This window comes from Protomyctophum bolini (assembly GCF_963924005.1).
Source record: "Protomyctophum bolini genome assembly, chromosome: 15".
NCBI classification, from domain to species: domain Eukaryota; kingdom Metazoa; phylum Chordata; class Actinopteri; order Myctophiformes; family Myctophidae; genus Protomyctophum; species Protomyctophum bolini.
The window spans coordinates 1,770,285-1,798,252 of NC_137876.1; the positions used below are offsets into that span (position 1 = coordinate 1,770,285).

At 47.2% G+C, this 27,968-nt stretch overlaps 2 protein-coding genes across 2 annotated transcripts in view; one reads left to right on the forward strand and one right to left on the reverse strand.

The window, feature by feature from the left end:
* ralgapa1 (Ral GTPase activating protein catalytic subunit alpha 1) overlaps positions 1-27,968 on the reverse strand; it is a gene marked incomplete at its 3' end in the record, with an annotated part of 112,020 nt that overhangs the window by 28,553 nt on the left and 55,499 nt on the right. The window contains exons 22-33 of the mRNA XM_080783393.1: positions 26,534-26,695; positions 24,860-25,053; positions 21,804-21,902; positions 19,707-19,862; positions 17,144-17,272; positions 15,187-15,312; positions 14,257-14,315; positions 6,652-6,760; positions 4,001-4,111; positions 2,795-2,863; positions 2,251-2,394; positions 1,770-1,953 (exon numbers count right to left, since the gene is read on the reverse strand). Of these exons, the coding sequence (XP_080639519.1) occupies positions 1,770-1,953; positions 2,251-2,394; positions 2,795-2,863; positions 4,001-4,111; positions 6,652-6,760; positions 14,257-14,315; positions 15,187-15,312; positions 17,144-17,272; positions 19,707-19,862; positions 21,804-21,902; positions 24,860-25,053; positions 26,534-26,695 (1,542 nt within the window). The remainder of the gene's footprint in view (positions 1-1,769; positions 1,954-2,250; positions 2,395-2,794; positions 2,864-4,000; positions 4,112-6,651; positions 6,761-14,256; positions 14,316-15,186; positions 15,313-17,143; positions 17,273-19,706; positions 19,863-21,803; positions 21,903-24,859; positions 25,054-26,533; positions 26,696-27,968) is intronic.
* LOC308330109 (kelch domain-containing protein 3-like) lies at positions 7,813-8,838 on the forward strand (the record flags this gene model as incomplete). The annotated part of the gene is made up of 1 exon (XM_080784798.1): positions 7,813-8,838. The coding sequence occupies one exon, from the start codon at positions 7,813-7,815 to the stop codon at positions 8,836-8,838; it is 1,026 nt and encodes a 341-aa protein (XP_080640924.1).

Sequence of the window (27,968 nt, forward strand, 5' to 3'; positions counted from 1 at the left end):
CCCCCTGCAGAGCAAAATCCGATGCCATCACACTCACTGAGCTGTTCTGTCCAATCAACATCCGCACACACACACACACACACACACACACACACACACACACACACACACACACACACACACTTTATTGACGACAGGACTGTGAACACACTGCAGACATGCATTGACATTCTCCACAACTGGAGGAACCTCAGGAGATCTCTCTCTCTCTCTCCCTCTCTCTCTGTGTGTCTCTCTGTCTCTCTGTCTCTCTCTCTCTGGGTCCATCACCCTTCAAGGTCCCGGTGTTGGAGGAGATGAGATGAGAGCGTGGTGTGTGAGGACGCTCCAGTCATTAGGATACTAAACCACCATCTGTCCTGCAGTCCCACCTCAGTGGGAAGCACCGCAAGCACGCACACACACACACACACAACGCACACACGCACGCACACACACACACGCAACGCACACATGCACGCACTGCAAGCACGCACGCACGCACGCACACACACGCAACGCACCACGCACGCACCGCACGCAACACACGCACGGCAGAGTAGTCTGCTGGGAAAAAATGACTTGTGGAATTTCTCCCTCTTTCTCTCTGGCCTAAATATATTATACCTGGTTTATAAGCTGTATTTAACGTAGAAATATTAACGTTTCATACGTCCAGATATGTTGTTCCAGTGACGAGAGGCTGAATGCCGAATACATGATATGAAGAGGGTTGAAAACCACTGCTTTAATTAAGCAAAACATTTCACTGCGTGAAAAGAGGAGTTAACGGGCAATTATGGACACTGTATTTTGCCCGTAAACCTTGAGTCTAGCAGCATATACAGTTAATATATGGTAACATACAGGTGTGATGGTACATATACAGTTAATATACGGTAACATACAGGTGTGATGGTGCAATACATACGGTATACAGTTAATATACGGTAACATACAGGTGTGACGGTACAATTCGGTTAGGGTTACCGGAGTTTGTTGTAAAGTTTAACGGGAGTTTCCTGTAATATACACATCTGTATTCCATGCTTTTTGGGCAGTGTTTGAGTCCACTTCTCCCCTCCTCCTCCTCCTCCACTGGTTACCTTACCGGGCTGCAGCTTCCTGGAGCGCTCTGACTCAGGGCTGTGGAGAGGAGGTCTTACCTTCAGTGACGAGGCTGCAGCTTGGAGGAGCTGTGGGGGGAGCCTACCTTCAGTGAGGAGCTGTGGAGGGAGCCTACCTTCAGTGAGGAGCTGTGGAGGGAGCCTACCTTCAGTGAGGAGCTGTGGAGGGAGCCTACCTTCAGTGAGGAGCTGTGGAGGGAGCCTACCTTCAGTGACGAGGCTGCAGCTTGGAGGAGCTGTGGGGGGAGCCTACCTTCAGTGAGGAGCTGTGGAGGGAGCCTACCTTCAGTGAGGAGCTGTGGAGGGAGCCTACCTTCAGTGACGAGGCTGCAGCTTGGAGGAGCTGTGGGGGGAGCCTACCTTCAGTGAGGAGCTGTGGAGGGAGCCTACCTTCAGTGAGGAGCTGTGGAGGGAGCCTACCTTCAGTGACGAGGCTGCAGCTTGGAGGAGCTGTGGGGGGAGCCTACCTTCGGTGAGGAGCTGTGGAGGGAGCCTACCTTCGGTGAGGAGCTGTGGAGGGAGCCTACCTTCAGTGACGGGCTGCAGCTTGGAGGAGCTGTGGAGGGAGCCTACCTTCAGTGAGGAGCTGTGGAGGGAGCCTACCTTCAGTGAGGAGCTGTGGAGGGAGCCTACCTTCGGTGAGGAGCTGTGGAGGGAGCCTACCTTCGGTGACGGGCTGCAGCTTGGAGGAGCGCTCCGACTCGGGGCTGTGCAGCGGCTCCGGCTCCCTGAGGCCCTCCAGGAGGAGGTAGGGGTCGTAGTCTGGGCTCTGCAGGTCCGTCAGCTGCAGCGGGGAGTACTTTGGGTTGCTGAACGACTGGGCCCCGTAGACACAGCCATGGAGGACCTGGAGAGAGAGGGAGAGAGAGAGAGAGAGGTTAACGAATGGGCCCCGTAGACACATCTATGGGGGACCTGGAGAGAGAGAGAGAGAGAGAGAGAGAGGGAGGGAGGGAGTACCGACAAGGTCGACTAGTTGCTTAAAGCCCTACTGTGACCAAGAAGAGTCCCTGGCTGGGACCCAAACTAGTGAAAATCGCCGATCTACAAGCTCACAACACGCCGCTTCGCGTCCGCATTGTGAGCTTGTAGATCGGCAATTTTCACTATTACTTACCACTACAACTACAGGGTCTTTCTTTACCTTGTAGATGCAGCTGAGCAGGGTCTTGGGCGGGGCCGGGGGGTCTCTCTCTGGGGGGTGGTGGATGGTGGCGGGCTGGAGGAGGGTCTTCGGGGGCAGAGCCATCACCCAGTCCAGGAGACACAGCAGCAACGACACCACCAGCTGGAACGCACGCACGCACGCAGGCACGCACACGCACGCAGACAGGCACACACACACACACACAGGCACACGCAGGCAGGCACGCACACACACACACACACACACACACACGCAGGCACACGCAGGCAGGCACGCACACACACACACACACACACACACACACACACACACACACACACGCACACACACACACACACACACACACAGACACAGGCACACACACACACACACACACACAGACACAGGCACACACAAATATGACTTTACTAGAACTTTTGAAGAAGTAAAAGGAATCAAGGAAGTGAATAATAGTGAGAGAAACACGTTTGTGAGTGTGAACTGTGTGTGTGTGTGTGTGTGTGTGTGTGTGTGTGTGCGTGTGTGTGTGTGTGTGTGTTACCCTCTTGTCCAGTTCATGAGGTGATGACTCCGTGGAAGGCAGCAGAGCGGTGATGGTGGCGATCAGGATCTACAATAATTGCCAAAGTGTAAATAAATTAAATCCCCGGATTAACACCCGGATATATTTCTACTTGCAAAAAAGAGATTACAACCTTTACTACTAGGAAAAAAATTAATAAAAAAGTATTTAGCAAATTTTATAATAATAATAAATTAATAATTTACATTTGGGGGATATCTTAATATAATAAATAAAACATGTTCTAGACATTCTAAAAAAAACATAGGTTAGTCCAGAGATGTTTAATTTGTGTGAATTTCAGCTTCTGTGGGGGCTATTTATATGCAAATATCATGACCAATGGCATTGAAATGGCATTGCAATGAACATCAATGATGACGTTTAAGTGAAAAAAGAACAAAAAAACAAAACATTTACCGGTAGTTAATTAATGAATTGATTAAAATATGTTGTATTTTTGCAACGCTGGGTGTTACAGGGTTAAAGGTGACACGGATGTGTCCTCAGGTCACCATGGGGTCAGAAAGAAGGTCACCTCCACAATCTACATGTCTGGAGGGAAGGGAAGCTGTGTGTGTGTGTGTGTGTGTGTGTGTGTGCGTGTGCGTGTGCGTGTGCGTGTGTGTGTGTGTGTGTGGAATGCTAAAAACAAATGCAAAAAAGCTGTGCTGTTCTGTCTCAGCTACTATGGGCAGTCTGTCTGTCTGGAGAAGGCGTTGTTTCATTTATCCCTAGGTGGCTTAAAAAACCCAAAACAAACATCCGGTCTAGTAGTGTCAAGTAATAGTATAGTAATAGTAATAGTAGTCAACAATGTGCTATATATTTATATATATATATTTATTTTTTCTTCTTTTCCCTCTGTGTGTTAAGCATGTGCAGCAGCTATATCTGGTTGGACCATATAATGTATAACCTAATTCTGATCAGTGGTTGGGTCTATTGTATTACGCCTCTTGTGCAGATCCAAATAAAATAATTCATGTGTGTGTGTGTGTGTGTGTGTGTGTGTGTGTGTGTGTGTGTGTGTGTGTGTGTGTGTGTGCGTGTGTGTGTGTGTGTGCGTCACCTCCACTATCTTCTTGGGCATGTCTGGAGGGGAGGGAAGGGAAGGTGTGTGTGTGTGTGTGTGTGCGTGTGTGTGTGTGTGTGTGTGTGTGTGTGCGTGTGTGTGCGCGTCACCTCCACTATCTTCTTGGGCATGTCGGGGGGGAAGGTCTGAAGCTGCTCCACGTAGCTGATGAGGAGGTGGAGGACGTCTGAGGCCACCAGAGCCACGTTCTTATTGGGGTACTGGACCGAGAGACACACACACACACACACACACACACACACACACACACACACATTTATATTACTATACTTGTGTGAGAAGACATCAAAATCAACCCTTTAACTTAACAGGTTCCGTCCATCTGACTTGTCCTCATGTCCTAGGGAATCCAACAGACAGGTTACAATGACGTGTGTCAAGAGAAGATTCTTTTCAGATTTTTTTCCCTTTTTTTATATTTGAGTGAGCCTCTAAGGCCACCGTATATACGCTTTGCTCTTCATTCATATTCATATACGTGGGTCAGTTCTAACCTATATTGTTTTCAGATACATATTTTAGCGATGCACCCATTTTGGAATGAGGTCGATTAAAAAAGAAAAGGCTTCTAAAGCCTAACATGTTTCTGTGTCAGTCAGTGGTGCTCAACCTTTTTCACGTCAAATCCCTCGGCCACATAATTATTGACACGACGTCACCGTGCATCCAGGTTTGACACAAGGCAAAGAGATCATTTTGAATTACCATATTGTCGCACTTCCAAACATCAATCTTTCATCAAATGTAAATGATGTAAATCTATGGAACTCCCTAAATGCTTCACTTAAATCCTCATTATCTTTGCCAATATTCAAAAAACATCTAAAGAAATATCTTATTTTTTCCTCTCAGTAGATTACATGTTTTACTTTGATGCGTTATATTTTCTTTTGTGTGTTTGTTGTTGTATTGTTTATTTCTGTTTTCTGTGCAGTCTGTTTTTATTTCTTTACTGCACAGCTGCCCCCCCCTTTGACAACTTGTAGACTTTTGTACTGTTCTTTATGAACTTTTAATCTTTTAAATCAATGACCTCTTCCATACAGGAAAGGATTCAAAATAAGCCTTCTGGCTTCTTCCCTTCCTTGCATTGTATTTTTGTTCTTTGATATGTTATTGTCTATTTTTTACATGCTAAATAAATAAACCTAAAGGATGAGATATTTGTACAAACAGCATTAAGGAGGTTAGACTGTGTTGAGGGGGGGAGGGAGAGAGAGAGAGAGAGAGAGAGAGAGAGACTATAGTAAATCAATGCTACTCTAAATAGAGAAAAGAAGAGGAAAAAGTAAAACAGAAGGAGCCGGGGGAGAGGAGGCTGCTGTTGGCATGTCACAGTGCTCCTGTGTGTGTGTCTGCGTGTGCGTGTGCGCGCGCGCGTGTGTGTGTGTGTGTGTGTGTGTGTGTGCGTGCATGCGTGTGCGTGAGAAAGAGAGGCACTACACATGGCTGAGGGTAGAACTGGCTTCTGGTATGAAGAGAGGAGGTTTCCAAGGTGGACATGTGTTTGTATGCGTGTGTGTGTGTGTGTGTGTGTGTGTGTGTGTGTGTGTGTGTGTGTGTGTGTGGGTGTGTGTGTGTGTGTGTGTGTGTGTGTGTGTGTGTGTGTGTGCGTGCGTGTGCGTAACATTCCTCCCTGGATTAAGTCCCTCATCTGAAGGAGGACCAAACATATTGACTGTCCAGGGCTCGCTCCCAGGAGGAGTGTGACTGTGTGACTGTGTGTGTGTGTGTGTGTGTGTGTGTGTGTGTGTGTGTGTCGTCGGTGTCTTAGCAGGCTATTGGCTGCTGCTCCAATAAAGTGTTCCAAGGTGGACCAAGTCCTGTACATGTTGTGATGTGTGTTTGGCAGCAGATGAGACGGTTAATGTTGGCCTGGACTGTCTTACAGTGTCCAGCCCTGCTAGTGCAATGGACTCGGACACACCACAGCTCAAGACGAGAGAGACGCACACACACACACACACACACACACACACACACACACACTCGCACGCACACACACTCGCACGCACGCACGCTCGCGTGATTAATTGATTACATCACTTTAGCAAAAGACGTAAAACTAGGTCAGCTTAATTAGCTGCAGCGGATCTGTTCGGATGACTTGAAGCTCAATAACCTACTAACTGACCACCTTCAAGTTTAAACCATAAGCCGACATGGAAATGCCCGCCGATTTGATGCGCAGAAATAACATATATCTAATCGGGTCAAGGTGCAAGAAAAGTCATTTTTATCGGGGATACCTTGGAGGCTATACGTCTCCGTGAATTGTATGCATCAGCAGCAATCACATTATTGTTCAAACACCTGCTCCTCTGTTCACCTGTTGCTCTTATTTGGCTAATAAAATAATTAATAAGAATGAATACAATAGCAAGTTGTTGCTGTGTGTTCTCTTCTCTCTCTGTGTGACTGAAGGTTGCGCCCAAAAATTGTAGGTCGTGATTTCCCCTCATGTTCTTTTCCCCTCCATCGTAAAATGACCTTTTCTTTTTTTCACTATTTGGTTCTCTTAACATGTCAACGTGTCATTTGTTTACATATTTGGTACGCTTTACGTGTGGACACCAAACGGACCAAAATCTAAATGCTAATATTTGGTCCTTGGTCACCTGACCTTCAGGGTCACACAGATGACATTGAGGGCGATATGAGTGACCTCTCTGACCTTCAGAGGGCGATATGAGTGACCTTTCTGACCTTCAGAGGGCGATATGAGTGACCTCTGACTGACCTTCAGAGTCACACAGATGACATTGAGGGCCTCTTTGATCTGCGGGTGTCGGGTTCCGTGGACCAGCTCCTCACTCAGCCAGATACCCAGACTGCACAGGGCCACACATCTGGAGAGGGGGAGGGGGGGGGGGGGGAGAGAGAGGGAGGGGGGGAGAGAGAGGGAGGGGGGGAGAGAGAGGGAGGGGGGGAGAGAGAGAGAGAGAGAGAGAGAGAGAGAGAGAGAGAGAGAGAGAGAGAGAGAGAGAGAGAGAGAGAGAGAGAGAGAGAGAGAGAGAGAGAGTTATTGTATAACTATATCTCCGACAGAAAATGCATCTCTTTATAGTTTCACAAGATGGTTAATGTAACACAAGCTCTGTTTACACCTTTATTTAATTCTTATTTATATTCAATATTTATTTGTGAATACATTGTTTTATTTTGATTGTCTAGAGCAGGGGTGCCCACACTTTTTAGACTTGAGAGCTACTTTTCAAAATGACCAGCTCAACCAGATCTACCCACCGAAAATATATATATTATTCCATTGCTGAAAATAGTTACATAATTAGGCAAACGCACTTGGAATGGGAAATGGGGGGGAAATGGGAAAAAAAAGTTATTTTCTTTTGTAAATGACTTTATAATACTGATGTTTGTGTGAAACTCTCTTGAAAACAAAGTATTGCATTTTGGTTTGAACTTCCTTTTTGTCTATTAATCAAATTAATCAAGTCAAGTCACTTCAATTCAAGTGGGAGATGACAAAAAACAGTTTTTGTTTTTATTTAAATTATATATTTTAGGGGGATGTCATGTGGTCTACCTGCACAGCCTGTGTGATCTACCTTGTGGGCACCCCTGGTCTAGAGGGATGTCACACCACTCCCTTTTCCCTTTCAAACATTAGACCAATAATTATGTTATTTAAGTAGTAGTTGTTCTTTCGCCACATTGGACGATCACATTGCGTGACATCATCAGCCATCCTAACATAAGACGTAATCACGCCATGACGTCACAACCGTGTAGTTGTTCTTTATAAAGACTCGTCCGACGACCTAAACATCAGTTAGTGACTTGCAACGAGGACACCGAGCTGCCGTCATCCTATAACAAGTTCATCTGTAAACTAGTTGTACTTTAGTTGTCAACACTCATTGACGGTGGAGCTGCTGAGATGTTTCACTGGACGTTACATCTGAAAGGAGAACATGGGAAGAAGAAGGCTGCTGCTGTGGTGGTCGGACACCAGATCTACTGCTTTGGACGAGACGGAAAGAAGAGTAGAAGAGATCCCACTGAAATGTTGGTCTTCAACACAGTGTCGTTACGCTGGAGGAATGTGACCCCAGTGAACCCTGGAACAGGAGAAGGTCTCCTTCAGGTTCCCTCCAGGCTCTGCGGCCACACAGCTGTGCTGATAGAATATACTGTCTACCTCTGGGGAGGAAATTATCCCTGCAATGTTCTTTATGCATTTGATGTCGACGACCACAGGTGGTTCAAACCACAGGTTTCTGGGACCATTCCAGAGGAGAGGTGGTACCACTCAGCCTGTGTGTTGGGGAAGGTCATGTATATCCATGGAGGATTAAAACAGAATGGATACATATACACTAATGACATGTACAAGTTGGACACCGCCACAATGGTCTGGACTTTAATTAACAACAGAGGAACTCCACCTCCTGCTTCAACAAGTCACTCTGCTACCATCATCGGGACAAAGATGTTTGTATTTGGAGGCTGGTTGTCTTTCCATGGGTACTACAACAGTATCAGAGTGTTTGACACAGAGACCGACCACTGGCTGGACACACCTTCTGCACAGCTTCTTCCAGAAGCACGTGATGGTCATTCAGCCTTTACCTACAATGGACAGCTGTTCATATTTGGTGGTGGATGCAGGGAGGGAAACCTCAATGATCTGTGGAAATTCAGTCCAGAGACCTTCTCCTGGAAGAAGGTTGAGTCCAAGGGGAAACGCCCGGGTCCAATGAAGAATATGTGCTGTTGCATGGTGGGAGATCGTGTCATCCTCTTTGGAGCAGACAACAGACCAGGTGACCTGTATGTCTTAGACTTCAGTCCTAGCCTCAAGACATTATGTAAGATAGCAGTTATTCAGAACGGTCTGGAGCTGTCTGGACTCCCACACAACATCAGGGGGGAACTGGCAGCCATGACTAGCAACAGCTGCTGAGATCAGTGCCCATACCCTCGGTGGGGTTGGTGAAAGGGCCTTTCTGTGTGGAGTTAGCATGTTCTCCAAGTGACACCTAGGGTAGGTACCCTCACAAAAAACATGCAGTACTCCTGGTCTCTATACTGCCTCCCCCTGGCCAGCTGGGGCGTCTGATGGAGGGGAAAGGAACTGGTCTGTATACTGCCTCCCCCTGGCCAGCCGGGGCGCCTGATGGAGGGGAAAGGAACTGGTCTCTATACTGCCTCCCCCTGGCCAGCCGGGGCGCCTGATGGAGGGGAAAGGAACTGGTCTCTATACTGCCTCCCCCTGGCCAGCCGGGGCGCCTGATGGAGGGGAAAGGAACTCTTCTCTATACTGCCTCCCCCTGGCCAGCCGGGGCGCCTGATGGAGGGGAAAGGAACTGGTCTCTATACTGCCTCCCCCTGGCCAGCCGGGGCGCCTGATGGAGGGGAAAGGAACTCTTCTCTATACTGCCTCCCCCTGGCCAGCCGGGGCGCCTGATGGAGGGGAAAGGAACTCTTCTCTATACTGCCTCCCCCTGGCCAGCCGGGGCGCCTGATGGAGGGGAAAGGAACTCTTCTCTATACTGCCTCCCCCTGGCCAGCCGGGGCGCCTGATGGAGGGGAAAGGAACTCTTCTCTATACTGCCTCCCCCTGGCCAGCCGGGGCGCCTGATGGAGGGGAAAGGAACTCTTCTCTATACTGCCTCCCCCTGGCCAGCCGGGGCGCCTGATGGAGGGGAAAGGAACTCTTCTCTATACTGCCTCCCCCTGGCCAGCCGGGGCGCCTGATGGAGGGGAAAGGAACTCTTCTCTATACTGCCTCCCCCTGGCCAGCCGGGGCGCCTGATGGAGGGGAAAGGAACTCTTCTCTATACTGCCTCCCCCTGGCCAGCCGGGGCACACTTTTGGCCAGTGTTGATGAAAAAATGGAAACTAAATAAAAACTAAGGTATGATGACTAAAACTAAGACTAAATATACTGACAATTTCGTCAACAAATAAAGAACTAGACTAAAATGTTAGGAAGGGACAAGTGGACAAGAATTCCAGTATAAGTCATTTTACAATTAGTTGTATGCTGAAAAAAGCCGATCTACAAGCTCACAAAGTGTCGCGCTGCGACGCGTTGTGAGCTTGTAGATTTTCAGCAAGTGAATAAAACAGTCATTACGACGGCATCAAGGCCCACCAAAACACATTTTAGTCGACTAAATCAAGTAGATTTTTATAGTCAACTAAAGTCTTATGATATTTAGTCGACTAAAAGTAGACTAAATAAGTAAATTAAACAAAAAAAACTAAATAAAACTAAACTAAACTCAAGAGACTGTGACTGAAACTAAAATATGAATTAGCTGCCAAAAACAACATTGTTACTAATCTGGAGGAGGGGAAAGGAACTGGTCTCTATACTGCCTCCCCCTGGCCAGCCGGGGGCACCTGATGGAGGGGAAAGGAACTGGTCTCTATACTGCCTCCCCCTGGCCAGCCGGGGGCGCCTGATGGAGGGGAAAGGAACTGGTCTCTATACTGCCTCCCCCTAGCCAGCCGGGGCGCCTGATGGAGGGGAAAGGAAGTGATTGGAAAATGTGTTCCTTCCACGTTGTTCTTCCTAGCGGGGAAACTCCCCCCCCCCCCTGTCAGGTTAATAGAAGCAGCTTGGACTCCTCATGCAAGGGAGGGAGCATGAGGTCAGTTCGGGGCTCTCCCCAGGTTGGCAGAGGGAGAGTATAGCGCCCAGGGTTATACAGCTCAGGCAATCGGCACCCGGTGAAGAAATGGGTTAGGAAAATGTTGCCGTATAATTAGATTAGTCGATGGTGCACTCTCATTATCTTACCTTGACTTGACTTGGATACTTCCTTTCCTTCATTCACCTATTTCCTATGTATTCACCCGTCTCTTCTCTCCACTCTCTCTCTCTCTTGGACAAGAATTGATGAACGAGATCTGATCTCTCTCTCTCTCTCTCTCACCATCATTATTACTTATTTTTATTTTTATTATTTATTGATTTTTTTTCTTATCTTTGGCTAGGGAAATGTGGTTAACTGTGGGCTACTCATCCAAATCCTTGGGCCTATGGGTTTAACGAGTAAGACGCGCAAACGCGGGAAGCGAACGCAGCTCGTACATATTTGGGTTTTGGACGTATAGCTGCTTTGGGGACTCCTTATATGGTTATGGCTGAGTCATGGTGACGTAACAGCGGGACAGACACTTGCATCAATCACAAACAAATCACTCAGCTCCATATATGGGCACAAAAGCGGGACAGACACACACACAGACAGACATGATCTGCTAGGTCTCATAGTAAGTGCTCACTGCGTTCGCAATTAAGGGTAAATGCCTGGAGTGGCCTGGGGTTATTTTTGTTTTTTAGTTTTATTCGTTACTTTTTCATTTTGTCTATGTGTTTGTTTATGCTTGTTGTCTAATTGTCTTGTATCTATACACATGTATCTCGCATCAACACACTGTTCTCTGTGATCTATGCTAATGGTTCTGTGGCAACCCATTCTGACCTGAGATCAGATTCATACGAGGTTTCCACTGGACAACACACTGGTCTGATGAACCCATTCTGACCTAAAATCAGATTCTAAAAAATGTCAGTCGTTCTTCGATAAAAAAAAAAATAGCAGACCTACAAGCTCGTAGCGCGCCACTCGGTGGCGCGCTACGAGCTTGTAGATCTGCTATTTTTCAATAGCTAAAGCATAACATGATGCTAAACACCACAATGGGTTCCCGTTCAGAATGGGTTAAACATCAAGTATCATGATAGTGTGAAAGGATGTAAAATAATACATATGAATATCAGGGGCCTTAAACATAAAATTTATCTACTTCTTAGGCCATGGGTTGGACAACATAAACCTAATATAATGACATCATCAGAAACCTGGCTCAATATCAAGATAGTAGTAGTCGTTAGTAGACAGCTGTTGTTCTTTCATCGATCACATTGCGTGACATCGTCAGCCATCCTAACATAAGACGTAATCACGCCATGACGTCACAACCGTGTATTTGTTCTTTATAAAGACTCGTCCGACGCACTAAACATCAGTTAGTGACTTGCAACGAGGACACCGAGCTGCCGTCATCCTATAACAAGTTCATCTGTAAACTAGTTGTACTTTAGTTGTCAACACTCATTGACGGTGGAGCTGCTGTGTGAGATGTTTCACTGGACGACACATCTGGAAGGAGAACATGGGAAGGACCACGATGCTGCTGTGGTGGTCGGACACGAGATCTACTGCTTTGGAAAGAAGAGTAGAAGAGATTCCATTGAAGTGTTCGTCTTCAACACACTGTCGTTACGCTGGAGGAATGTGACCCCCGTGAACCCTGGAACAGGAGAAGGTCTCCTTCAGTTTCCCTCCAGGCGCTACGGCCACACAGCTGTGCTGATAGAATATACTGTCTACCTCTGGGGAGGATATTATTCCTGCAATGCTCTTCATGCATTTGATGTCGACGACCACAGGTGGTTCAAACCACAGGTTTCTGGGACCATTCCAGAGGAGAGGTTCGGCCACTCAGCCTGTGTGTTGGGGAAGTTCATGTATATCCATGGAGGATTGAAACAGAAAAGATACAGATACACTAATGACATGTACAAGTTGGACACCGCCACAATGGTCTGGACTTTAATTAACAACAGAGGAACTCCACCTCCTGCTTCAACAGGTCACTCTGCTACCATCATCGGGACAAATATGTTTGTATTTGGAGGCTGGATAGCTTTCCATGGGTACGACAACAGTATCAGAGTGTTTGACACAGAGACCGACCACTGGCTGGACACACCTTCCCCACAGCTTCTTCTAGAAGCACGTGATGATCATTCAGCCTTTACCTACAATGGACAGCTGTTCATATTTGGTGGTGAATTCAGGAAGGGAAACCTCAATGATCTGTGGAAATTCAGTCCAGAGACCTTCTCCTGGAAGAAGGTTGAGTCCAAGGGGAAACGCCCAGGTCCAATGAAGGAAATGTGCTGTTGCATGGTGGGAGATCGTGTCATCCTCTTTGGAGCATACAACAGACCAGGTGACCTGTATGTCTTAGACTGCAGTCCCAGCCTCAAGACATTATGTAAGCTAGCAGTTATTCAGAACGGTCTGGAGCAGTCTGAACTCCCACACAACATCAGGTGGGAACTGGCAGCCATGACTAGCAACAGCTGCTGAGATCAGTGCCCATACCCTCGGTGGGGTTGGTGAAAGGGCCTTTCTGTGTGGAGTTAGCATGTTCTCCAAGTGACACCTAGGGTAGGTACCCTCACAAAAAACATGCAGTACTCCTGGTCTCTATACTGCCTCCCCCTGGCCAGCCGGGGCGCCTGATGGAGGGGAAAGGAACTGGTCTCTATACTGCCTCCCCCTGGCCAGCTGGGGCACACTTCTGGCCAGTGTTGATGAAAAATGTTCGTCACTGACGAAAAAATGGAAACTAAATAAAAACTAAGCTATGATGACTAAAACTAAGACTAAATATACTGACAATTTCGTCAACAAATAAAGAACTAGACTAAAATGTTAGGAAGGGACTAGTGGACAAGAATTCCAGTATAAGTCACGTTGTGAGCTTGTAGATCGGCTTTTTTCAGCATACAACTAACGCGCTGCGACGCGTTGTGAGCTTGTAGATTTTCAGCAAGTGAATAAAACAGTCATTACGACGGCATCAAGGCCCACCAAAACACATTTTAGTCGACTAAATCAAGTAGATTTTTATAGTCAACTAAAGTCTTATGATATTTAGTCGACTAAAAGTAGACTAAATAAGTAAATTAAACAAAAAAACTAAATAAAACTAAACTAAATTCAAGAGACTGTGACTAAAACTAAAATATGAATTTGCTGCCAAAAACAACATTGTTAGTAATCTGCATTTCCCCATCCTATAACGACTACAGGAGCACAGTGTGTACCCCTTTACTGAATGTCAACCAATGGAACGTTAGGAGACCCTCCCTCCCTACTATGGGATGGAACGTTAGGAGAAGACCCTCCCTACTATGGGATGGAACGTTAGGAGAAGACCCTCCCTACTATGGGATGGAACGTTAGGAGAAGACCCTCCCTACTATGGGATGGAACGTTAGGAGAAGACCCTCCCTACTATGGGATGGAACGTTAGGAGAAGACCCTCCCTACTATGGGATGGAACGTTAGGAGAAGACCCTCCCTACTATGGGATGGAACTTTAGGAGAAGACCCTCCCTACTATGGGATGGAACGTTAGGAGAAGACCCTCCCTACTATGGGATGGAACGTTAGGAGAAGACCCTCCCTACTATGGGATGGAACGTTAGGAGAAGACCCTCCTACTATGGGATAGAACGTTAGGAGTCCCTCCCTACTATGGGATGAGATGGGATTGGTAGACAACGTACCTAGCAGGAGCCGAGGGTTCGTGTCTGGCGGCGGTCAGAATGTGCTTGATGATGTGCTCCTGAAAATCACACACACACACACACACACACACACACACACACACACACACACACACACACACACACACACACACACACACACACACACACACACACACACACACACACACACACACACACACACACACACACACACACACACACGTAATCACCCCCTGCGGTCAGTGTTAATGACAGTTTAGTCATTTGTTCTGAGCGGCTGCGGCGGTCTCAAGACGCTGGCGTGCATGACATCATGACATTAACAGTGTACAGGTCATCGTCAACAACAACAGTAGTAGCGCCGTCCGTCCTCTAGTGGTTATGGCGAATACTGGACTACTCGCCCCGGTGCTTGCCCGTTTTTCCTCCCGGAATTTTCCCTAGTGAGGGGGAAAACTTTGTAATATGCTATTATTGGCTATTATTTGTATTCTTTTTGGAAAAATATAAAAAGATACTGCTGTGGAAAGGCTATATTATTACCTATAAACAATTTAGTATTATGTAGTATATGTAAGGTTTTGCCCACCTCAAATGGTACCTCGTCAGATAATCCCCACATATCCTACAACAACTTCTGTGAACAGACTTCACTGTAGTAGCTTTTCATAAATTATATTTGTTACTTAGGCTGTTCTGCTGTCATGAAAGTTTATAGTTAGAGAAATTCAAAGTCCAGCCGTCTGCTGTCCAGCCTCTCACTGGGGAAAATTCTGGGAGGAAAACAGAAACGGGGCGAGTAGTCTTGTTACCGTTATGGCGAGGAGGAGGACGGCAGAGATCAGCTGATATCCAGCCTTCATATCAGTGTGAAGGCTGGATAGCCCAAAGGTTTGAAATGAATGTTTTGAACTGCAGTCTTGGTGTGTGTGACCGTACGTTACGTACCTTGACGTCGGTGAACTTGGTGAGCACCGTGTCGGCCGTGGTGGGATGGAGGGCGGGCAGCTCCGCGTACAGGTTGGGGAAACACACCAGAGAACCCAGCAGGATCTGAGCCTCCACCCTGGGAGCCTGGAGAGGAGAGGGTTAATACTGCGTGCGTGCGCGTTAGGCATGTGGAAAAGAATCGATACGTATCGATACATCGATTATGACGTGCGCGATGCGAGTGAATCGGTTCATTCACTGTGTTTCGGTAAAATTGACGGGTGAAATCTCGATGCATCGTTCGCGGAGTGCTTGCGTCGGTAAAATCCGTGGTTGCACCGTTTTTTCATGGTAAATTTCACCCTATCCTGTGTTTCCGAGGCGCATTCAACGTACCATCAGAAAAGGAAGGGGAAAAAAAGTCTCTCGCCGCGCACAGCCGCACACGCAGTCAGTGAACAGAAGCTACCGTACGACGGTGCAGAGTAGACACGTTGAGACAACAAACAGACTCAGACTATAAAGAGCACCCGCGACTAACAGAAGTGAGCCCCACGCATTAAACGAGAAGCACCACCTTTACTCTTTAGCTTTATAAAATAGCTGTCCGAGTAGCTTTGTCCGTCGATCAGTTGACTTTTCACTGTAGCGCTGCGTGCTGGACTGCTGGTAATGATCCACACTCCACAGCTGTGCTTGCTGATTATCCGACGCAAATCTGCGTCTCGATCATTATCAATTTGTAATTAAAGAAAGCTTCTGCAGTCTGCACACACGTGTACAACAACAACAACGCCACAGCTGGGTGTACTGCTTGCGTTTAAATTTAAAGTCGTTTACAACCGTTTCCCAACTTTCCACTGTCCAGCTTTCCTCTGCTGTTCTCTGGGATAGAAGCCTTATTTATATTCTGCAGCAAGACGGTGTCGCACGCCTAAAATTGCAGATCCACAAGCTCACAGCGGGCGTGGATGAGACGCGTTGTGAACTTGTACATCTTCTATGTATTTATAACGTTAATAATACATGCAGGCCAGGGTCTTCAATGTTTTTCAGGTCAAGCCAAGGACCACTTAGCTGAGAGTGAGAGATCAAGTAGGGACCCCCACTATACATAGGCAATTATATTATAAAACTGTTGCAGATTAAACTCGACATAGACTTGTTTGACAGCACTACAAGTGTGACCTGTAATTTTTGTTTTGTTTATTTGTTTCTTTTCTATTTATATGTTGGTAACATTAATTGATGAACGATAGGCTATTACATTTTAATCTCTTGAACCCTCTATACTCAAAACCTCAAATTGACCTTTGAGATATAATAATTATACTATAGCCTATGATTATTAGTAATCTAACAATTCCACAATAACCAGCAGAGATCAGACCCTGTGTTTACTTACAGAATTCTTTAAGTTGGGTTGTTTGAGATGCAGAGCTATAATACTAACCTACAGTAAAACAATAAATTGCTTTGAATTTAAATGTAATGCATTTTTTGGGGAAATTAATAGAGCTTTAATATAAATCCTTTCTATATTGTGATGAATCGCCATCAAATCGCATCGTATCGGTAGAGGGGTGAATCACATCGTATCACATTGATTTGAACTAAATGGTTATCGCATCGCATTGGGAAGAGGGAGAATCGTATCGCATCGTATCGCCAGAGGATTCCATGTATCTCTAATGTATCGTATCGCTGGCAGTGCATCGAGATGCGCATCGAATCGTGAGATGAGACGAGATTCACATGCCTAGTGCGCGTGTGTGTGTGTATTTACATTCAGTGAGGTGCAGGCTGTGTGTGTGTGTGTGTGTGTGTGTGTGTGTGTATTTACATTCAGTGAGGTGCAGGCTGTGTGTGTGTGTGTGTGTGCGTGTGTGTGTGTGTGTGTTTACATTCAGTGAGGTGCAGGCTGTGTGTGTGTGTGTGTGTGTGTGTGTGTGCGCGTGTGTGTGTGTGTATTTACATTTAGTGAGGTGCAGGCGGTGACTTTGGCAGCAGCGATGATGAAGTCCAGGATCAGCATGGTGGCTCCAGGCAGACCGATGGAGAAGAACCTGGGACTGCAGTGCTTTATGATGGTGTTCACGATGTCCTGGAACACACACACACACACACACACAGTGAACACACAGGAAGTTCCAGAGACATACAGGAACGCACCCAGGGTGCCGGCCCGGTTCTGGCGAGCCGCCCCGCGTCCGAAACAGTAGAGAAATGACAGAGTTACCGTGGGGGGGTCCCTCACGCCTTTGTTTTTTCTCGGCTTGATTACTGCAATGCACTTTTTTCAGGACTGCCTAAGAAAACAACTGACGGATTACAACTTGTCCAAAATGCAGCAGCCAGAGTTTTAACTAGAACTAAGATGAGAGAACATATTACTCCAGTTTTGGCTTCACTGCACTGGCTTCCGGTTGTTTTTAGGATATTTTACTCGTGTATAAAGCTCTCAATGGTCTCGCACCTTCCTACCTACATGACTGCCTGCCTAAATATGTCCCAAACCGCCCCCTAAGGTCTTCCACTGCTGGCCTGCTCGCTTTGCCTAAAAAAATGGCAACTAAAAAATACGGGGAAGCAGCTTTTTGCTTCTACGGGCCGTCGGCATGGAACAAGCTCCCACTGTACCTTCGTCAGGCAGCCTCTGTAGACATTTTTAAAGCTCAGCTCAAGACCCACTTCTACAACATTGCTTTTAATTGATCTTTTATTTTTTGTTATTCATGTCCTCACTGTATTGCATTACTGCTTGTATTTTAATGTCGTTGCCTTGCTTTTCTTTTTTATTCTCCATTGTTCTGTAAACACTTTGAGCTGCATTTCATGTCATGAAAGGTGCTATACAAATAAAGTTTTATTATTATTATTATTATTATTATTATTATTATTAGTATTATTACTGTACTGTCACTGTGCTGTACTGGCACACCCGAAATCATCATACAGTTAATAAGTGCGTGTGTGTTTGTGTGTGTGTGTGTGTTAGGTGAAAAACAACCATGTTTTCTTCGTGCTCAGACCCAGCCAGCCACACACAAACATAGCTCCGTAAGGGAGTGGTTGCACCTCAATAAATAACATGCACAAAACTAACTCAATAGTTATGTTAATTATTCCTCTGATAAATATATATATATATATATATATATATATATATATATATATATATATATACGTAGGACAAAATATAAAAAATTATCCAAAGGATAATCGCGCAAGAATTCCTTGAAATGAAACGGTTGAAAATCACTGCTAGAGAGACTACGGTGGAGGGCTGCACCGGGAACAGGAGCCTGCAACGGGAACGGGAGCCTGCAACGGGAACGGGAGCCTGCAACGGGAACGGGAGCCTGCAACGGGAACGGGAGCCTGCAACGGGAACGGGAGCCTGCAACGGGAACGGGAGCCTGCAACGGGAACGGGAGCCTGCAACGGGAACGGGAGCCTGCAACGGGAACAGGAGCCCGCGGCGGCCACGGGACCCAGCGTAAATGTTGGCGGCGTGGGCGGTATTAAAATGCCTGCGGGCGGGCACGGGCGGTCAAAAAAAAAAATCCCTCATCCTCCCGCAATTAACCAGATAGAGAGCTTTAGCAAAATATAAATGATTCTCTGATGAGAACGTATAATTTACATGTGTGTACCTGGTCGTGGTGCAGTAGTGTGTGTGTGTGTGTGTGTGTGTGTGTGTGTACCTGGTCGTGGTGCAGTAGTGTGTGTGTGTGTACCTGGTCGTGGTGCAGTAGTGTGTGTGTGTGTACCTGGTCGTGGTGCAGTAGTGTGTGTGTGTGTGTGTGTGTGTGTGTGTACCTGGTCGTGGTGCAGTAGTGTGTGTGTGTGTGTGTGTGTGTGTGTGTGTGTGTGTGTGTGTGTGTGTACCTGGTCGTGGTGCAGTAGTGTGTGTGTGTGTACCTGGTCGTGGTGCAGTAGTGTGTGTGTGTGTGTGTGTGTGTGTGTGTGTGTGTGTGTGTGTGTGTGTGTACCTGGTCGTGGTGCAGTAGTGTGTGTGTGTGTGTGTGTGTGTGTGTGTGTGTGTGTGTGTGTGTGTGTGTGTGTGTGTGTACCTGGTCGTGGTGCAGTAGTGTGTGTGTGTGTGTGTGTGTGTGTGTGTGTGTGTGTGTGTGTGTGTGTGTGTACCTGGTCGTGGTGCAGTAGTGTGTGTGTGTGTGTGTGTGTGTGTGTGTGTGTACCTGGTCGTGGTGCAGTAGTGTGTGTGTGTGTGTGTGTGTGTGTGTGTGTGTGTGTACCTGGTCGTGGTGCAGTAGTGTGTGTGTGTGTGTGTGTGTGTGTGTGTGTGTGTGTGTGTGTGTGTGTGTGTACCTGGTCGTGGTGCAGTAGTGTGTGTGTGTGTGTGTGTGTGTGTGTGTACCTGGTCGTGGTGCAGTAGTGTGTGTGTGTGTGTGTGTGTGTGTGTGCTGTGTGTGTGTGTGTGTGTGTGTGTGTGTGTGTACCTGGTCGTGGTGCAGTAGTGTGTGTGTGTGTGTGTGTGTGTGTGTGTGTGTGTGTGTGTGTGTGTGTGTGTGTACCTGGTCGTGGTGCAGTAGTCCGTGGTGCATGATGTTGTAGAAGTGTGTGAGGAAGTCAGTGTTTGGGGAAACGTCCTGCCGTCTCTTCATGATGCCACAGATCAGCTTGTAGGCGTGGAGCTTCCCCTGCTTGTAGCGCTCTGCCAGCATGGTGGCCTGGAGCGCACACACACACACACACACACACACGCACAGACACACACACACACACACACACACACACACACACACACACGCGCGCGCGCAAGCACAGACACACACGCAAGCACAGACACACATAAATGTACACGCATCAGTAAACAAAAAAAAGCCATCAAGGCCCGTTATGTTTCTTTGAACTCAAGCGTTGCCGTTGGGAGTGCCTGTGGTTTGGTGTTGTAGTTCCTCCTCGTCCCCACTAGGGGGTGCAATTACAGCCAGATGCGTCACACACTCTCCACAGACGCACGTCAATAACGCCTCGTTATTCATTGGTTAAAATGAATAGCGCGGCGGGTTAAAACGGCATGCATCGGAGCGGACCTAGGGCGCCTGGTCAGATAACGAGTCCACCGGCGTCAGAACAGGAAGGAGCGCTGTGACTCCGCGCATCGCTCTAAAACGTTTAAACCGTTTAGACCATAGACTGTAAAAAATATGGACAAAGCGTTCTCTTGTATTGTAAGTCGCCATCTTTCTATATCCGTTTGGGCCCAGCTGGCCCATTGGCTGGCCCAGACAACGAGGCGGGACTTCCCCCCCCTTCTTCTCCGTTGGTTTTTTATTTTGACTCGAGTGGGTGTGGGGGATCCCGATCATAGACTGTAACGGTAGCCACGCCCCTCAGAACATACGCGACTTTATGGTCATTTTTTTAAATAAATGGGACCATAATTTTCCAAAAAGAATATTATGACATTAGAAATGAGACTTTAAACTATAGTGACTGGAAGCAGAAAGTATTCATGACCATGTTTATTAAGGTAATACAGTCTAGGTGAAGTTGGGCCCAAATACATGGACTTCTATGGGGCTATGGGTTTTTTCTGGGTCCAATGACAGACATTTACAACAGGCCATTATATGAACTTTCAGGAAATCCCGATTTCCTTTAGTGGCTTCACAGAATATCTGTCTGACTGCCCCCCTGATTTAGACCTGAGGACGGTTCTCGAGGGCCACTTTGCATACATAACAGGTCGGAAGCTAAAATAATCTCTGTGAAATCGAGGCCAATGCAAATGAACGGGGGGTACAACAACGCCTCATGGAGGAGGGTCCTGTGCTGCGGTCTTGTGGCACACCAAGATGGCGGGTGGTGTGATGATCGTTCATAACAAACGGATCACGGATTTTTCACGGATCAAAAGCCCAAATACTTCAGCGTATGAGTCTAAAGGTAATAAAACAAGCTCGGCGGCAGCGTAGAATATTTGATTGAAATGCGGGTAAAGCGTGATTCACAGTAGAACTGTTAATGTGTTTAATTAATTCATTAATAATTAAAAATAAAGAGCAGATTTGTCGCGGACCTGGAGACGAGGCCGTCGTGTTATGACGACGAAATTAAGATATTTCTTTAGATTAAAAAAACATCTAAAGAAATATCTTATTTTTTCCTCTCTGTAGATTAATTTTTTTACCTTGATGCGTTATATTTTCTTTTGTGTGTTTGTTGTTGTATTGTTTATTTCTGTTTTTTGTGCAGTCTGTGTTTTTATTTCTTTACTGCACAGCTGCCCCCCTTTGACAACTTGTAGATTTATGTACTGTTCTTTATGAACTTTTAATCTTTTAAACCAATGACCTCTTCCTTCAGGAAAGGATTCCATATAAGCCTTCTGGCTTCTTCCTTTCCTTGCATTGTATTTTTGTTTCTTTGATATGTTATTGTCCCTTTTTTGTACTATATGCTAAATAAATAAACCTAAAACCTAAACCGGAAATCAAGCCTTGCTCACAAGTGAACGGGGGGGGGGTTTGTTTGGACTACAACATGCTGTGGAGGCTGATCTCATCATGTTGTGTATGGGGGTTTGTTTGGACTACAACATGCTGTGGAGGCTGACCTCATCATGTCGTGTACAGTATGACCTAGAAGCTCGTACAGTAACGTACCTTAAAGAGCCAGGGGGTGAGGATACGCAGTGGAGGGATCAGGACAGGAGGAGGAGGAGACGACTGGTTGTCCAGAGAAATGCCCAAGTTATCTCTGATCTGGAAGGAGAGGAGAGGAGAGAACACAGTTATCTCTGATCTGGAAGGAGAGGAGAGAACACAGTTATCTCTGATCTGGAAGGAGAGGAGAGGAGAGGACACAGAGTTATCTGATCTGGAAGGAGAGGAGAGGAGAGAACACAGAGTTATCTGATCTGGAAGGAGAGGAGAGGAGAGAACACAGTTATCTCTGATCTGAGAGGAGAGGAGAGGAGAGAACACAGTTATCTCTGATCTGGAAGGAGAGGAGAGAACACAGTTATCTCTGATCTGGAAGGAGAGGAGAGGAGAGAACACAAGACTAAATATACTGACACTTTCGTCAACAAATAAAAACTAGACTAAAATGTTAGGAATGGACTAGTGGACAAGAGATCCAGTATAAGTCATTTTACACTTATACGTGTTGCGCTGTACGTTGTCAGCTTGTAGATCTGCCATTTTCAACATTCAATTATTATATATATATATCATTCTCTGGTATCGATATTCGGTAAACGGTGTCGGCTAACACAGAAATGGTGGTACCGTGATCGGATGGTAAAGGAAAGGGACATCCCTAGTAAAAAACAACACATGAGAACAGGAGAACAATGAACCTTTACCGTGGCCAGATTCTGTTAGGTTTACCGTGGCCAGGTTCTGTTAGGTTACCTTGGCCAGGTTCTGCCACAGCTCACACAGGCAGTCAAAGACCTGGGCGTGGACCTGATCTCAGGTCAGAATGGGTTAGGTTTACCTTGGCCAGGTTCTGCCACAGCTCACACAGGCAGTCAAAGACCTGGGCGTGGACCTGATCTCAGGTCAGAATGGGTTAGGTTACCTTGGCCAGGTTCTGCCACAGCTCACACAGGCAGTCAAAGACCTGGGCGTGGACCTGATCTCAGGTCAGAATGGGTTAGGTTACCGTGGCCAGGTTCTGGGCGTGGACCTGATCTCAGGTCAGAATGGGTTAGGTTACCTTGGCCAGGTTCTGCCACAGCTCACACAGGCAGTCAAAGACCTGGGCGTGGACCTGATCTCAGGTCAGAATGGGTTAGGTTACCGTGGCCAGGTTCTGCCACAGCTCACACAGGCAGTCAAAGACCTGGGCGTGGACCTGATCTCAGGTCAGAATGGGTTAGGTTACCGTGGCCAGGTTCTGGGCGTGGACCTGATCTCAGGTCAGAATGGGTTAGGTTACCTTGGCCAGGTTCTGCCACAGCTCACACAGGCAGTCAAAGACCTGGGCGTGGACCTGATCTCAGGTCAGAATGGGTTAGGTTACCGTGGCCAGGTTCTGGGCGTGGACCTGATCTCAGGTCAGAATGGGTTAGGTTACCTTGGCCAGGTTCTGCCACAGCTCACACAGGCAGTCAAAGACCTGGGCGTGGACCTGATCTCAGGTCAGAATGGGTTAGGTTACCGTGGCCAGGTTCTGGGCGTGGACCTGATCTCAGGTCAGAATGGGTTAGGTTACCTTGGCCAGGTTCTGCCACAGCTCACACAGGCAGTCAAAGACCTGGGCGTGGACCTGATCTCAGGTCAGAATGGGTTAGGTTACCGTGGCCAGGTTCTGGGCGTGGACCTGATCTCAGGTCAGAATGGGTTAGGTTACCTTGGCCAGGTTCTGCCACAGCTCACACAGGCAGTCAAAGACCTGGGCGTGGACCTGATCTCAGGTCAGAATGGGTTAGGTTACCTTGGCCAGGTTCTGCCACAGCTCACACAGGCAGTCAAAGACCTGGGCGTGGACCTGATCTCAGGTCAGAATGGGTTAGGTTACCTTGGCCAGGTTCTGCCACAGCTCACACAGGCAGTCAAAGACCTGGGCGTGGACCTGATCTCAGGTCAGAATGGGTTAGGTTACCGTGGCCAGGTTCTGGGCGTGGACCTGATCTCAGGTCAGAATGGGTTAGATTACCTTGGCCAGGTTCTGCCACAGCTCACACAGGCAGTCAAAGACCTGGGCGTGGACCTGATCTCAGGTCAGAATGGGTTAGGTTACCTTGGCCAGGTTCTGCCACAGCTCACACAGGCAGTCAAAGACCTGGGCGTGGACCTGATCTCAGGTCAGAATGGGTTAGGTTACCTTGGCCAGGTTCTGCCACAGCTCACACAGGCAGTCAAAGACCTGGGCGTGGACCTGATCTCAGGTCAGAATGGGTTAGGTTACCGTGGCCAGGTTCTGCCACAGCTCACACAGGCAGTCAAAGACCTGGGCGTGGACCTGATCTCAGGTCAGAATGGGTTAGGTTACCGTGGCCAGGTTCTGGGCGTGGACCTGATCTCAGGTCAGAATGGGTTAGGTTACCTTGGCCAGGTTCTGCCACAGCTCACACAGGCAGTCAAAGACCTGGGCGTGGACCTGATCTCAGGTCAGAATGGGTTAGGTTACCTTGGCCAGGTTCTGCCACAGCTCACACAGGCAGTCAAAGACCTGGGCGTGGACCTGATCTCAGGTCAGAATGGGTTAGGTTTACCTTGGCCAGGTTCTGCCACAGCTCACACAGGCAGTCAAAGACCTGGGCGTGGACCTGATCTCAGGTCAGAATGGGTTAGGTTACCTTGGCCAGGTTCTGCCACAGCTCACACAGGCAGTCAAAGACCTGGGCGTGGATCTGATCTCAGGTCAGAATGGGTTAGGTTACCTTGGCCAGGTTCTGCCACAGTTCACACAGGCAGTCAAAGACCTGGGCGTGGACCTGATCTCAGGTCAGAATGGGTTAGGTTTACCTTGGCCAGGTTCTGCCACAGCTCACACAGGCAGTCAAAGACCTGGGCGTGGATCTGATCTCAGGTCAGAATGGGTTAGGTTTACCTTGGCCAGGTTCTGCCACAGCTCACACAGGCAGTCAAAGACCTGGGCGTGGACCTGATCTCAGGTCAGAATGGGTTAGGTTACCTTGGCCAGGTTCTGCCACCGCTCACACAGGCAGTCAAAGACCTGGGCGTGGACCTGATCTCAGGTCAGTTACCTTGGCCAGGTTCTGCCACAGCTCACACAGGCAGTCAAAGACCTGGGCGTGGATCTCGGGGTCCTTGATGGTGTTGACGTCTCCCAGGATGCCCAGCATCCGTCTCCACATCACCGTGGCAACGTCGGCGTGCCAGCCGCTCAGCGAGCCGCCCGCCATCACGCTGCAGTCCTCGCCCGGGAACTCACTGGCCTCTGTGGAGAGAGAGAGAGAGAGAGACACAGTGACTCACTGGCCTCTGTGGAGAGAGAGAGAGAGAGAGACACAGTGACTCACTGGCCTCTGTGGAGAGAGAGAGAGAGAGAGACACCGTGACTCACTGGTCTCTGTGGAGAGAGAGAGAGAGAGACACAGTGACTCACTGGTCTCTGTGGAGAGAGAGAGAGAGAGACACAGTGACTCACTGGTCTCTGTGGAGAGAGAGAGAGAGAGAGACAGTGACTCACTGGCCTCTGTGGAGAGAGAGAGAGAGAGAGAGAGACACAGTGACTCACTGGTCTCTGTGGAGAGAGAGAGAGAGAGACACAGTGACTCACTGGTCTCTGTGGGGAGAGAGAGAGACACAGTGACTCACTGGCCTCTGTGGAGAGAGAGAGAGACGCAGTGGTGGGGAGGTAACTAAGTACTTTTACTTAAAGGGACACTTCACCATTTTTGCTAAAAAATATATGTTAATGAAGTTTAGAAGCTTTAGAACACTTTCCTGGGGGTCTTTATGTATGTAATATGTGGTTTTAGATATTTTAGATTGTAGCAGTGAGCCTGGTGTCTCTGATGTCATGGACACTGGGCTCACTTCCTTCCTGGACTACATGTTGTCTCAGTAAGACAGCTCTCCCCCCTATCCACAAGGAGGAGCAGTGCACCAAAGAATTATGGGAATTGTAGTCCAGGAAGGTAGTGAGACCAGTGTCCATGACATCAGAGACAACAGGCTCACTGCTACAATCTAAAATATCTAAAACCACATATTACACACATAAAGACCCCCAGGAAAGTGTTCTAAAGCTTCTAAACGTCATTAACATATATTATTTTGCAAAAAGGGTGAAGTGTCCCTTTAAGTACTGCACTTAAGTACAATTTAGAGGCATTTGTACTTAAGTTAAGTAATACAATTATTTTAATATTGTTTTGTTCCAATATCACACTATTATGAAATATCCAATTTCTCAAATCCATTTCAACCTTTATTTTCAATATTATAACATGAAAACCATGTAAAAAAAATAAAAAAAACATCATTACGTATCATTTCATTTGTTGTTTCAATACATAAGCACAAAAGATTTGACATCGAATCGTCTATTTCTTTGGAAATTAACAAAAACATCACAGGACCAACGTCTGACGGAGTTGACGAACATCTGACGGAGTTGACAAGTTGAACTGATTTAGGTTCTAGACCACCTAGGATCTTGATTCTGGTGACTAATCCCACATTTTCAAGGATGAGGAATACAGTGGTACTATTTAGATTGGCCCTGTGACCATGGCAGCCATTTTTAAAACCTGCTGTTATTTTACAATAACTCAAGTTCTACACCACCTAGGATCTTGACTCTGGTGACTAATCCTACATTTTCAAGGAGGAGGAATACAGTTGTACTATTTAGATTTAGCCTGTGACAATGGCAGCCATTGGATGGGTGCGTTTGTTTTGTGTTTAGTTACCCAGGTCGTCGGGGGTCTGCAGCACCGAGTGGTGCATCTTGTGGTCCAGCTGGAGGTGTGAGTGTGAGTGGTGGTCAGTGTGCTCCGCCGTCAGGGTGGCGGGGGAGGGGGTCTGGGAACGGGAGCCCCCCAGGGAGTGCATGGGAGACGCGCTCTCTGAGCCTACACACACACACACACACACACACACACACACACACACACACACACACACACACACACACACACACACACACACACACACACACACACACACACACACACACACACACAGATAGAGACACTTTTTAATAAGATAGACCCAAACCATTAATTTGTACGGACTTCGAGAGACTGAAGCGCCTGTTTCAAAAGTACACCTTTTCATTTGCCTCATTCCTTGAGAAGGCCTGGTCAATGAGGAGGAGGGACATTTACATGTAAAATGGCCTTGTTTTTTTTTGTGAATAATGTACAAATATGTATGAACAGGAAGGACTGTAGTGTCAGTTGTATTCAGTGTACTCTGTGAAATGTGTCATATAATCCCATATGGGATGGGCCAAAGTGGCATGACACTAAAATAAAAAAATCATTCATTCATTCATTCACACACACACACACACACACACGTGTGGCGACGAAAAGCGTTCGTCGACAAAAACGTACGTCGACAAAACGTACGTCGACAAAACGTACGTCGACAAAACGTTCGTCGACAAAACGTTCGTCGACTACCTTTTTCCACTGACGTGAAACTAAATGGAAACTAAATGGAAACTAAGCTATGATGACAAAAAATAAGACTAAATATAGTGACAATTTCGTACCAGTAACCGTGACGGTGTGACAGACAGACTACGGTGCGTACAGTAACTACAGTAGACTACAGTGTGTACCAGTAACTGTGACGGTGTGACAGACAGACTACGGTGCGTACCAGTGACTGTGACGGTGTGACAGACAGACTACGGTGCGTAAAGTAACTACAGTAGACTACAGTGTGTACCAGTAACTGTGACGGTGTGACAGACAGACTACAGTGTGTACCAGTGACTGTGACGGTGTGACAGACAGACTACGGTGCGTACAGTAACTACAGTAGACTACAGTGTGTACCAGTGACTGTGACGGTGTGACAGACAGACTACGGTGCGTACAGTAACTACAGTAGACTACAGTGTGTACCAGTAACTGTGACGGTGTGACAGACAGACTACGGTGCGTAAAGTAACTACAGTAGACTACAGTGTGTACCAGTGACTGTGACGGTGTGACAGACAGACTACGGTGCGTACCAGTGACTGTGACGGTGTGACAGACAGACTACGGTGCGTAAAGTAACTACAGTAGACTACAGTGTGTACCAGTAACTGTGACGGTGTGACAGACAGACTACGGTGCGTACCAGTGACTGTGACGGTGTGACAGACAGACTACGGTGCGTAAAGTAACT